Genomic DNA, 12,395 nt, shown 5'->3' with positions numbered 1-12,395 from the left:
GCCCTACAAAGAAGTAATGATCAACAATTTCTGTTTACTGATTTTCTATGACCACTTTGACCTTGTCGGAACGTGGTATGAGTGTTTGTGTAGCGGAAAAGCCCTCGTGTGGTGCAAAGGTGATGAAACAGAAAATTGCAGCGTAAGGGTATTGCTGGTACAAGGCCGCACGCTATTGTTGCCTTGATTCTTGAACACAGTCGTACAATAATTAATTTCGGCTGTTTACCGGCATTTGATTCGCATTGAAAAATGTTAACTGACATGCTACATTCAGAAGAAACACATTGCAGTCAGATGAAATTAGCTACAGGTACATGAGTCGCGAAATGTGTATATGTATACGGACGCTTCTCACATTTTGTGTCCAGAAACCGTTACTGCGCTTGATGGTTTCTCTTTACGTTGACTAAAAGTGGAGAAATTTTAATTCGTGAACGCTGCAAACCGGTTGATGACTAATGACGTGCAGATAATTTTCCACTTTTTACAACGTAAAATATAGTGATAAAGTTTTGGGGAAATCAAATTTAACTGTGTTTCAACTGGATTTTTCGAATTTTCTTTTCCGAAACCCGCAGCACATACTTGAGAATCATGATGGAACTGAGTTCCGGTTTCGCTAACGGTGGCAAAACAGCTCGCACTGTCATCCGGCTATGATCGGTAAGGCCTGGGACTCGTGCCAAATGCCAGCCTGGGCACAGTATGCCAAATGGACATTTTTCCGTACAACGCGAAAAAAGATGCTAAATAGTGGTCAGTGTTTTAAAAGGCAAAAACAAGGTGATGGAATTACGTATTCAGACTTTGGTGCCAAGGTTGCGCTTGTTTGCCTGTTCATATGCGCGTTGGATTAGGGAGCATCCCCAAAGGAGGTAACGTAGAAATGACTGTTTGCGTACGTACGCCCTCCGCCTTGTTACGTTGAGTCACGAAAGAAAGCCGCGTTCCTTTTTCCAGTTTTCCCCTGTTCATTATACATGGGCAACAGCGTAGTCGACCCCACCCCCTTCCGTGTCACTTTGGACTTCAGTCATAAATTTTTAAAACCCTCCTCCTCCGAAAGCCGTGACGACATTGGGAAGTCTATCGTTTGTGCTTTGATACCAGTTACAAGGGCAGGTGCATTTTAACTTAAACCATAAATAAGTAATGTGTAACAGTGACAGCATTGTTGATGCCACAATTATTTAAGCAGTGCCGTATAGTGACTGTTCAAGTTCGATAACAAGCGTGGGATGGGCCACTTTAATGAACCGTGTTTCAAGCCGACATCATTTTGAACGAAAAAAAGTGGGCATACATATGATATATCAAATGTGACGGTATGAGTCATTCATTTCTGCATCGCACCAACATTATGCATGACTACTGTATGTATAACATAATCATGCAGATAAGCTCAACAGGGTGTGAGAAGGAAATGGGAACGGTGGCTGTGTATAGTTCTATGCTGGTAAATAGCGCTCAACGCTTTATCGGCAACTCGTCATCAGAAATCATCCTGACCGATAAGACGCTACATGTATTAAGCATGAGATGAAGTTGACATAAAAGTGCATATCATCTGTTTGCATTTGGCAACTTGCTATAGTCTACAAACTACAGTTGAAAACACAAAGTCGTACAATATAATACAAAACAGGCTCACACTGTTACAAAGACGTGTGACTGTAAAGATTCCCTGCATTTCGCAGCATAGCATGGACAAGTTTACAAAGTTCGTCGAAGTAGTCCCGGCTATTTCCACCGCTCTGCAGTCATTATCGAAGATCATGGGCGGTCTGTTTAGTTCCGACGCACCGGCGATCGACGTGGGAGAACTTATGCGCTCCCATGAAGCATCGATGGAGCGCCGAGCCCAAGAATATAAAGAGCAGCGCGAACGCGATCAGGCGGCTTTCATGGAAAAGATGGAAGAGATGCGAAATTCCAGCGCTGCAGAACGCGATCGCATGCTTCACGAATTCCAGCGCGAACAAGAGCGACTGGAAAGCGAGCGGAAGGCGGAGCAAGAACGTTATGAAGCACGCATCAACGAACTGGCCAAGAGTATGAAGGATGCCGAGGATAAGGTGAAGAAGATTACTGAGCAGCTGGAACGGCCGATCAAGGACCGCGAAAGCAAATTGGCGTTTGTCAACAGACTAAATCTAAAGATCCAGCAGACGGATAATCTGTTGCTGCTGGGTCCGAAGGGAATGGGCAAGAGCACCTTTCTCTGGCTGCTGAACAAAGGTGACAAGCCCAAGCGGACGACGACAGACGGGACTGTGGAAATCATCCAGGGCAACGGGTTCGTCGATTCCATCGGGCTGCGAGGATGGACAGTGGAGGAGCTGATGAAACTGCTGGTGCTCATGATCTACGAAGGCATTCCCAAGGATCTCATCATTTTTGGCAACGATCGAATTGATCTGCCAGTGACCTCTTTGGGTGTCTTGGGGGTGAACTATCCGATGATTGTTATCATGTCCAGTGATTTCTGGAAGAACTACGAACCACTCGCACGCGGGAGGCAAAAGATTCACTTGGTGGACAATGGCGGAGTGCGCCGCGTGGAGCCGGATGAGGATTTGGATTACGTGTACAATCTGGCGGTGTACGATGAGATCAAGGAATTCCATCTTGGCACGCCAATTACGCACCACGACAACCTGGACGAACTGGTCCGTAAACGATCAGATGCCGGCATCCGACCTTTCCAGCAGCTGATGCGAGATCTGGGCAAACAGTTTACCGTTGGTATGGAGAACAAGTCAGCTAATATGGAGGCTTTGTTTCGATTCATCTATATCTACGAAAAGAAATATCACAAGGACAAGTTGGCCTTTATGAACACTGCCACGCTGCAAGATTTTGCTTAGTGAATACTTATAAATAAGCATTTCTGTTGCATGGTTATCTAAATATCTGAGACTTTACAAGCTACTGTTGCATTTTCAGTTTGTTTTTTTAAGTGCGTGTTTCGTGGTCTTCGCGAATCATTTTTATTTGCTCGATTATTTCCATGCGAGTACCACTAAATTTAAGGAAGTAATTATATGTATGTAGTTTTCTGGCTGATAATAATGCACCAAGAAAATACGTAATGTTATAGCGTTTCAGACAATTTCCCTTATTGTTATTATTTGCTGAGACCGATCCTTTATATGTGACGTAGGAGCATCTGGATGCGATAACCTTTAGCGGAATACCATGCATTTGCCAGCATTATGATCAACGTACCTCTTGTCCGCCATCTTTGATGATCCAACGGAACGGTCTTTTGTCATCCGACGTCGGCTGTTCTGTTTGCAGGGGCGCCCGCCAGTGCAAACGGCAATGCGATCTATAAGCACGTTTCCTTTTGTCTCTGCCGCATGAGTGGCTGAGTGGCGCTGCGGAGCGCTAGTCGCGTGGTTATTCCCGTCGCGTGAGCCGGCACTGACATTTCCCGCAGCGCTGGACGGAGATATCTCAATGGAGGGATTGAAGAGGATAGCAGAATGAACAGGAAAAAGAGATAGGGATGCCCTGGAATAACATCAATCGATTGCAACGAGGCGCCTAGTGTAGGCTGAGAGCAGTCGGTCATGAAAATCCAGTGTATCGGGAGATCGCGTAAATTAAATACGTCTTTTTCTGGTTTTGTTGCTGACAGAAACAATCCATAATGCTATATTTGCGCGCGGGATCCATTCAACAGTCTGGAGCTGCTGTTGGTGCTGCCTGCGTGCTGATTTGATACCGGTCAGGTTTTTTGTACATACAGTACGTTACTGCGAACAGCGTTTATTTTAATATTCATCTGCCCATTTATTTGTTAGTGCTTTTAGTTAGCATTTCCAGAATTTAGTTCTTACTGTGCGCGCATTCCGATTTAACTGTTTTTAATGCAAAACATACTCCACTTAAATGCCTATGTTGCTGAAGTTTGCTTATGAAACTCATTGGACTTTCCGTCGCACTGTTTGTAATAGTGTGAAAATCAGCGCCGGACTGGAAAGCAGCTGTACATGAGAAGGTTATTACCGTAGAATGCAAGTTTATGGTTTGCTGAGCGAGCATTTGCGGGAGTCTGAGAGAGGTGTCTGTACTTAGTTGTAGTTAGTACATGACACCAGGTGTGTAATTCACGGTCAGTGATGATACTTCTATGGCTAATGCAATGACGCTCGTTGGCTGTAGCTTATCAGCGTGATGCTTTCATTAGCCGAAAATCCTTACGCACGACTTATTCCTGGCTGTAGTGTGAAGTGTGAACTGGTACAATGACAGACAAGGGCTAAGATTAGTAGCGCGTGACGCAGTAAATGCAGTATTTAACATTTACTCTAAAGGCAGAACAGGATGAAGCGGTGGACGGATCACGGGACTAATTATCTCTGTCGCTCTTTTTCTCAATTTTCCTAGTGAGATCGCTGCTCATCGCCATTGCCTAAACCGCCCATATTTGGCGCGCACGGCTGCACATACTACATAGTCCTCTGCTAGAGCAGGTCAGCAGCAGCGCCCACAGAACCGTCTTTACTAAATCGCCGCATCATCCACCCCTCGTCTTGGGTTTTGCCCGCGGCCTGCCTTGGAAGGTCGAGGTCAGGTGGATTAATCAAGGTTAAATACCGATTTCCACCGGTAAGATCCTGCTTGAATTTTCCTTCGCGGCATGTTAAAGGAGCACTTTCCCCATCTGCATGTTACAACGGGAATAAAACAGTCAGTAAGTTACGATAGGTAACCTTAAAGCGTTTTTGTCGTGACCTTGCGGTGACTGATGCTCTCTGGTTGCCTCTTGCCTGTTCGGATGCTGCAAATAGACGCGTAAGTGAGTTAGAGCTATTATGTTTCCGGTGCTAATGATCAACCTGCGCACGCAAGAAGAGTTATCGTGGTGTACAGCGCAAAGGAGCGCAGTTGGCGATTTGTTTATGACAATGCGCAGGACAGGGCGCAAGCGCCAATTAGCAGCCTTTAATTTTTAGGTATAAACTGCACCGGCATCGTTTATCGTTCCGGTGCTCGGAGAAATAGGGGATGCCATTCGGCGCCAATATGTTTGAATGTTTAACTTGATAACATATTGTGCTTATTCTGAAGTTGCTTTTGTTTAGCCGGTTACATGCAGTGAACGATTCGTCCTGTTTACCTGTAGGACACTAGGAATACATGCGCAGCACTCTAGTAAGGGTAATTTAAACCGAAGCGTTTTTCTGGCTGCATAATATGCACTAAATTTAATGAGAAAGGACAGTCACCGTCGATTTTAGTGAAAGGAGATGAAGCTTGTTGTACAAGCCGATATTGCTGAACGGGTTCATGGTTTTGTCTGATCGATTGCTTATTGTTCTGCACACCTCTGCTAGATAAGTGCAAATCAAACATTTCACAATTATTTTTTTATCCTGGAGTTGCCTCACCGCGATCCACTTATCTAGTTAAACATACGTTTATTCGAAGCGGTCCACATCATAGCGGTGCAGATACGTGCAATAGGCGTTGGTCATGCATTTAAAATTATGCTAGAACCACATATATTGATATCGTAAATACGTGATTGCATGTCGGTTGATAGGCGCTGTTGAGTATCACGTGACGATCCCATCTGCAGCTGATATACTAACCCGGCAGTGCCCACTACACCATGAGCACCCGCTGTTAGGTCCTCACCGCACCGGCACGCCAGCAGCAGCATACCATTAGACAGACACGGAAAGATGGTCCTGCCCATGTTCCCCATGGAGCCGCGCTTCTTTGGTAACATGTCTCTGGTCTTTAGCGACAAACACGACCCCCGCTGCGCCGGAAACTGGTCGCTGGTCTTCCGCTTCATCGCCGCATACGATCCCGAATACCATGCGACCCGGCCGTATATCATCGGGGCCCTGCTAACTCTTGGCGCTGTCGGCCTTATTAGCAACGTCCTAGTCATAGTCTTTCTGGCTGGCCATGGCCGCTTCCGCACGTCCGGACTGTCGGCGCTGATGTTGCAACTGGCCATTGCCGATGTGATGGTGTCACTGTTCTGTCTGCTTGTGGATGGAGTGTGGAATGTGACGGTGGCCTGGCTGGGCGGGGAGGTGCTGTGTCGGTTTATGAAGTTTGTGCAGATGCTCAGGTATAATTAATCAGCAGATTGCGGGTAAAACTGTCGAATCCTTCATACGAGTATTGTAGACTGCCGATCAATGATAATTGATAGTTATACGGCTATCATATGTAACAGCGAGCAAGAGTAAAATACTAATGTGATATTATAACCTAGGTGAGTTTTGCGGTGTGCATATCGGGAAGACGTACTTGAAACAATCCGAATTAACAATTACCTGACAGCTTAATGATAATTTTTGTCAAAAACTTTGATAATAACTCCTGCAGTGCCATGCTTAAGTACGATTTTACGATTATTGGTAAACGAGTACGATACAAGAGAAATTTTAACCTGTAACTGCAAAGTGCTTATTAAAAAATCTGAACGGTTTGATAAAAAGGAATAAAACTTGTAAAAGCAAATAAAGCACTTGTAGCATAATGAGACATCAACGATATTTAATATGCTAGAACCTGCTATGCCGCTTAATATGCTTTTAATATGCTATGCTTTTATTTTATTTCCTGTCTTATACATTTTTAATTCAAACTGATATTGATGATAATGCTGAAACAAAAATTTTGATTTTCGGAAATACAGCATCTAACAAGATACCAATGATTATGTATCAAGATTTAGATCTATATGTATTGCCACGAATGGGATACACCAGAGCCGGCAAACCAGAAAAGACTTACCAAAACCGATATTATATTCTGAAAGCCCGTAGTCGAAAACCCGGCCAGATAGTATTCATTTCTTTTAAAACCTCTTCCGCTTCGAGCGCCAAAGCGGAAGAGCTTTGACTACCTTCACCAAATGCAACTAAATTATTATAATAATAATTATCATCGTGGTATTTTTAACCAGGCAATGTTGCCACGTAAACCAAATAATATATAGTTAAAAAATGAAAGTATTTTCCACTAATTAAGATATCAGAATGAATTTAATTAGCAGACCGTTATTGCGACAAGAACGACTACATATCCAACGTTGTCATCGAGGACAATTTCTAAACGAGTGCCGGCCGAGCAGCGATAGACCGAACTACCGCCACTGTTCAGTGCACAAACCCGTTGGTTCAGCGAGTGACCAAAATACCATTACATTCTAGTTAAAAGAGCCCGATAAGCCAGTGAGTGACCGAACTCCCACTATGGATAGCTAAGTGAGCGGTTGACCGAGCTGTCATTACTGTCCGATGCCGAGTGACAAAGTAAACGAGTGACCGAGTTACCACTACTGTCCGTGCACAGAGCGCGTTAGGTCAGCGGGTGACCGAGCTACCACTGCTGTCCGGCAGTGAACGAGTGCCTGAGCTACCACCACTGTCCGTGCACAGAGCCCGGGAGGTGAGCGGGTGACCGCGCTGTCACAAACGTCCGGCGCAGAAAGTCCGTTAGGTCAGCGGGTGACCGGGCTACCACTGCTGTCCGGCGCAAAAAGCCCGTTCGGTAAACGAGTGACTGAGCTACCACCACTGTCCGTGCACACACAGAGCACGGGAGGTGAGCGGGTGACCGAGCTGTCACTACTGTCCAGTGTACAAAGCCCGTTAGGGAACGAGTGAATGAGTAACACTACTGTCCGGTCCAAAGCGCCCGGTAGGTGAGCGAGTGACCGAGCTGTCACTACTTTTCAGTTTAAAAAGCCCGTTAGGGAACGAGTGACCGAGTTATCACTACTGTCCGTGCACAGAGACCGGTAGGTGAGCGGGTGACCGCGCTATCAGTAATGTCCGTCGCAGAAAGTCCGTTAGGTCAGCGGGCGACCGGGCTATCACTGCTGTACGGCGCAAAAAGCCCGTTCGGTGAACGAGTGACTGAGCTACCACTATACTGTCCGTGCACAGAGCCCGGTAGGTGAGCGGGTGACCGAGCTGTCAGCGGGCGACCGGGCTATCACTGCTGTACGGCGCAAAAAGCCCGTTCGGTGAACGAGTGACTGAGCTACCACTATACTGTCCGTGCACAGAGCCCGGGAGGTGAGCGGGTGACCGCGCTGTAACTAATGTCCGGTGCAGAAAGTCCGTTAGGTGAGCGGGTGACCGGGCTACCACTACTGCCCTGCGCAGAAAGCCCCACCAGTCTACCACTACAGTCCAGTTGACAGAGCCTAAAGATACAAATGAAAACGATTAAAATAGAAATTCGAACAGACCGGTCGTAGACCTCAAGAAACGCGGAAGCGAAGCCGAGGTGAAACGAGTGACCGAGCTACCACTGCTGGTCCGGTGCAGAGAGCCCGTTTGGTGATACGAGTGACCGAGCTTTCACTACTAACCGGCGTAGGAAGCCCGTTAGGGAACGAGTGGCTAAGCTACCACTACCGTCCGTGCACAGAGCCGGTAGGTGAGCGGGTGACCGAGCTGTCACTACTGCCAAGGGAACAAAGACCGTTAGGGAACGAGTGACCGAGTTACCACTACTGTCCGGTGCAGAGAGCCCGGTAGGTGAACGAGCGACCAAGCTGTCATTATTGTACAGTGTATACGAGTGACCGAGCTACCACTACTTCGGCGAACGGAACCGGTTTGATAAGCAAGTAATCGAGCTACCATTACTGACCGGACATACACCACTGGCACACACCACTTTCCAGTGAAAAGAGCCAGTGAAGTGGCGAGTCACCGAACTAGTGATCCAGTGCACTATCACTGTTTCGAATTTCACACCGTATAGACTGATATTTCGGCTTTCTTTTCGAGTAGGGGATATCGTAAAATTATCTGTTTGTACAGCCAAAGGGAACGCTTTCAAGATTGAGAGAATCATGAACTGATTTTCATAGAAAATTCGTGTTGCCCTATTGTATCTACCGAGCATGTTTCGACGAAATATAGATGTTAATCTAATAAATATTCGTTCAAATTCAAATAAAATGGCCATGGACCACAAGAAACGCGGAGGCGAAGCCGAGGCTGTTTCTTGTATCTATATATGTACAAGTATTTGCTTACAAACGCGGCTTTATCGAGATTTAATGGATGTTTTGCGTATGAAGTGCTTGTACTCAGAAGTGCGTGTTACAACCAGTGAACCACACGACGCGGGCCTTAATTCTTGGCACGTGCTGCAGTCGGAAATGGAGAAAGAGTAAGGAATGCAGGGGAACCATATGGCGGAAATGGGTCATGTAACTGAATAATCAATAGGGGATCCACTGAGGATCTAGTGCGTAGTTAAGTTTTTTCAGTGCGACCGGGAGTTCTTGGCCGGCCGACGCATTGTGTGTGCACATCGGGCGATGCGTTAGCAGTCACTTTCAGCATCAGCTCAGTGACAAGATTGCAAGCTAGCCAGCGATATACAGAGTACAATACAGTATACCGGTAATCAGTAGCTTGGGATTATTGCGGAGGCCCCGGGGCCTGAACTGTGGATTTCCATAGGCTGTAGCCCAACTCTTTGGGCGACAGGGCCCCAGTTCACTGCTACCTCTGCCGGTATACTTACTGTTATTCGTCAATTATCACTTCCAAATACGCGACTCACGAGCAATATGTAAATTATGTAAATTAACCACGCTATCGGCAGGATTTCGCCGGCCCGGCTCTAAGCAAGACAAAGCAGTGTTTTAATTTTCTTATTATTGATTCTGTTTGGCTGACTCGCTTATCTAGCGTGAAGGTACAGACAATAGGCAATTGGTAATTTAGCATTACAAATCGTCTTGATATCAGTGTGCAGTAGCACCTCAGTACGAATATTATTCGGTTTTAAGAATGCACATATCATAGGCACTGTAATTCAAAAAGATAGGAATTAAATATTCTATGTACGTTTGACGTAATCACGCACCAGAATATGCTTTACGTAAAATTCCAGCAACTGTGAAAGCTGATTCTCGGCAAGCCAAAGTTTAAGTTTTAGGTCGTAGTTGCATACGCAAATGTTTTCGATGGTACGTATTCACTTTTATTTCGATGTCTGTTCCGGGGTTGCACAAATATCCACGGATACGCTTAATGGCCGGCAATTATGCGCAGGAAGTACAGAACTGTATGCACAGACTCACAGTTACGTAAATGGAAAACTGACGTTATCGTTTGCAGTTTGTACGCCTCGACGATGATCCTGACCGGCATGACGGTGGAACGATGCGTTACCGTCATTTATCCGCTCAGTCGATGTCAGCCGCATATTGCCATGCAGAGAGCGCGAACTGTCTCCATAGTGGTGTGGTTCTTCGCCATCGTTTTTAGTACCCCTCAGGTAAATCTTGCATAAATAAATTTGATAGTTTTCAGTCGTTTCTCATGATAAAAAGCACAGACTACTGTAATATCTTGGGACAAGAACTGCGGGACAGTTTGCGACACATTCCGAAATCCTTCGATGCAAAGGCAAAGCAGCTGCCTTTCGAATAAACGCAATTAAGTCAGTATCGAAACGTAGAACAATATCATTCTAAGAAGTGACAATAAATAATAATTAAATCACCATTTTAATGAAGTCAGAAATAATAACACACCGTGTAAAAGTCAAGAGTGGTTGTTTCCAGATTGAAATCAGTCTGTAACAACCACTCTCGATTTTTACAGCGGTGAAATCATAGCACTTTCTCGAAAATTTTTAGTAAAAATGAAATGCAGGATGGGGCATCTTGCCAGTTGCAGAACATTTTGTAACCGGGTACTGTTTCTGTACTTTATCAGCCAATCAAGTTACCTGAAATCGGGCAGTTAGGCAGCTTTATATGACATACAAGTAGCAAGTTTCTGCACCTCGTAGATGCTTATCTTCCGTGTGGAACGTGCGCCGATCTGCGTGGATTTCTACCAGTGTGTCACGTACGGCTCCTACTCGGAGCCCTGGCAAGAGGTGGCCTACACGCTGGCCACTCTACTGATAATGTTTGTCTTTCCCCTCATCATCAATGTCATCTGCTGTATTACTATCTCCGTCTTAGTCTCCAACGAAGCCAAGATGGCTGCCGGTAACTTGTTTCAAGACGCTTGTATTCTCGACAACGGTCTTAAAGGTCGTTGTTTGACGCAGCTCGCACGCTCTTTTGACCTTTAATGCGATTCTAAGTAATTGCGTGCGGGTGTCAATAAATCCGATAATGCGCTTTTTCAGGATCGCGGCGTACCGAACTTCAAAATGGATATCGAGTGCGCATCGCCTCTATGCAAGACCCGGGGCTGGGTCGAAAAGCGTACCGGCGGACACGCCAGTTCTCGCTTTGGACCACATTTTGTATTGCGTTTATATACATGCTCTGCTGGTGTACGTCAACCACCCATAACGGCTGTAAAACGCAGCCTCTATTTAAACCTATATTGGTATATCTATAGAAAACCAGTTAAAACCACGGCACGTGTGCATCAGTGTATGTATGTACTTGATTGCCGTGTTAGAAATAAGAAATACTGAACAGATGGCTAAATGCATGGAAAATTACGTATTGATTAAATTCTGATAAAAAGTAAATAATAATCTTTTGAATTAATCAAATGCTAATTAATGTTAATTAGGGAAATAAATAGGAATTAGCAATCTTGATTGAATATTGTCAAAATGAATCATATAGTTGAACCTATTTTAAAATTTAAGACAATTTATCGCGATACGTTTGATTTCCGATGACACGCACATTTTTTGTTCTAGGTCCGTATTATGCGTCAATGGTTGCGTATGTTTTCCATTACCACTTACCCAGCAGTTGGATGACCATTATTTTGTGTTTCGGTAAATTGTTTTGGTTAGGTAACAACCGGTTTTGCAGGAAAGTTCAGAATAACTTATTAGTTTCTTTAAAGGAATGACGAGCACCGTGCTCAATCCAGTGATCTACGGGATTTTCCGGCTGCTGTCGGCAAGAAACCGGTCGGAGCGGCTCCGTCGTCAACCTTCGGCCATGCTGAGCAACATGCGCACCGGATCCGCGGTAACGGAAGGAAGTCCCTTCCTGCATGTACCTTCCAGCGCTGTGGTGGCATCCAGCGCCTAGAGACAGGATGACACATACACATGTCCAGGATCAGCTTCCGGTTTTCCATTGATTACTGTCGGATCAAGGGCTCTAATTGTTCTTAAGCTGCATATGTGGTCAACCCGCACTTGTGATAGTCTCAAATCGGCGGGTATTACGATAACAAAGCTGCTTTGATAATTGAAGATGAATAATATTCAAGTTTTATACTTTTCGACTTTCGTTTCTACTTTCTAGTATTTTACCTATGTCATGACTTTGTATGAAGTTACTACTTTTGTGCAGTTGTAATGCAACGAGACTCCGGAATTTTTGAAGTATGAACCACTTTTGCATATCCGCTTTCAGATTGGCGTAGAGAAGGCGCAGTCAATATTACACA

The 12,395-nt window shown here is 45.2% G+C and overlaps 2 protein-coding genes across 5 annotated transcripts; both read left to right on the top strand.

Moving 5' to 3' along the window:
• Positions 1-308: 308 nt before the first annotated feature.
• LOC129593379 (gonadotropin-releasing hormone II receptor-like) lies at positions 309-12,184 on the top strand. Of its 4 annotated transcripts, none has more exons than XM_055489659.1 (8): positions 309-878; positions 964-1,125; positions 5,558-6,100; positions 10,131-10,290; positions 10,810-11,014; positions 11,158-11,307; positions 11,689-11,769; positions 11,841-12,184. In XM_055489659.1, exons 3-8 carry the CDS (start codon positions 5,700-5,702, stop codon positions 12,029-12,031), a joined length of 1,188 nt encoding a protein of 395 aa, XP_055345634.1. In that variant the 5' UTR covers positions 309-878; positions 964-1,125; positions 5,558-5,699; the 3' UTR covers positions 12,032-12,184. The 4 variants fall into 4 exon arrangements, with proteins under 4 accessions (XP_055345634.1, XP_055345635.1, XP_055345633.1 ...); XM_055489660.1 differs by lacking the exons at positions 309-878; positions 964-1,125 and adding exons at positions 3,190-3,227; positions 3,304-5,172; XM_055489658.1 differs by lacking the exons at positions 309-878; positions 964-1,125 and adding an exon at positions 4,114-4,620.
• On the top strand, positions 1,536-3,041 carry LOC129593380 (uncharacterized). The gene has a single exon (XM_055489661.1). It carries the CDS (start codon positions 1,707-1,709, stop codon positions 2,868-2,870), a length of 1,164 nt encoding a protein of 387 aa, XP_055345636.1. The 5' UTR covers positions 1,536-1,706; the 3' UTR covers positions 2,871-3,041.
• Positions 12,185-12,395: the final 211 nt, after the last annotated feature.

The sequence above is a fragment of the Paramacrobiotus metropolitanus genome, unplaced genomic scaffold, assembly GCF_019649055.1.
Source record: "Paramacrobiotus metropolitanus isolate TYO unplaced genomic scaffold, Prichtersi_v1.0 Parri_scaffold0000061, whole genome shotgun sequence".
Lineage (NCBI taxonomy): Eukaryota > Metazoa > Tardigrada > Eutardigrada > Parachela > Macrobiotidae > Paramacrobiotus > Paramacrobiotus metropolitanus.
This window is presented reverse-complemented; position numbering and strand designations above follow the sequence as displayed.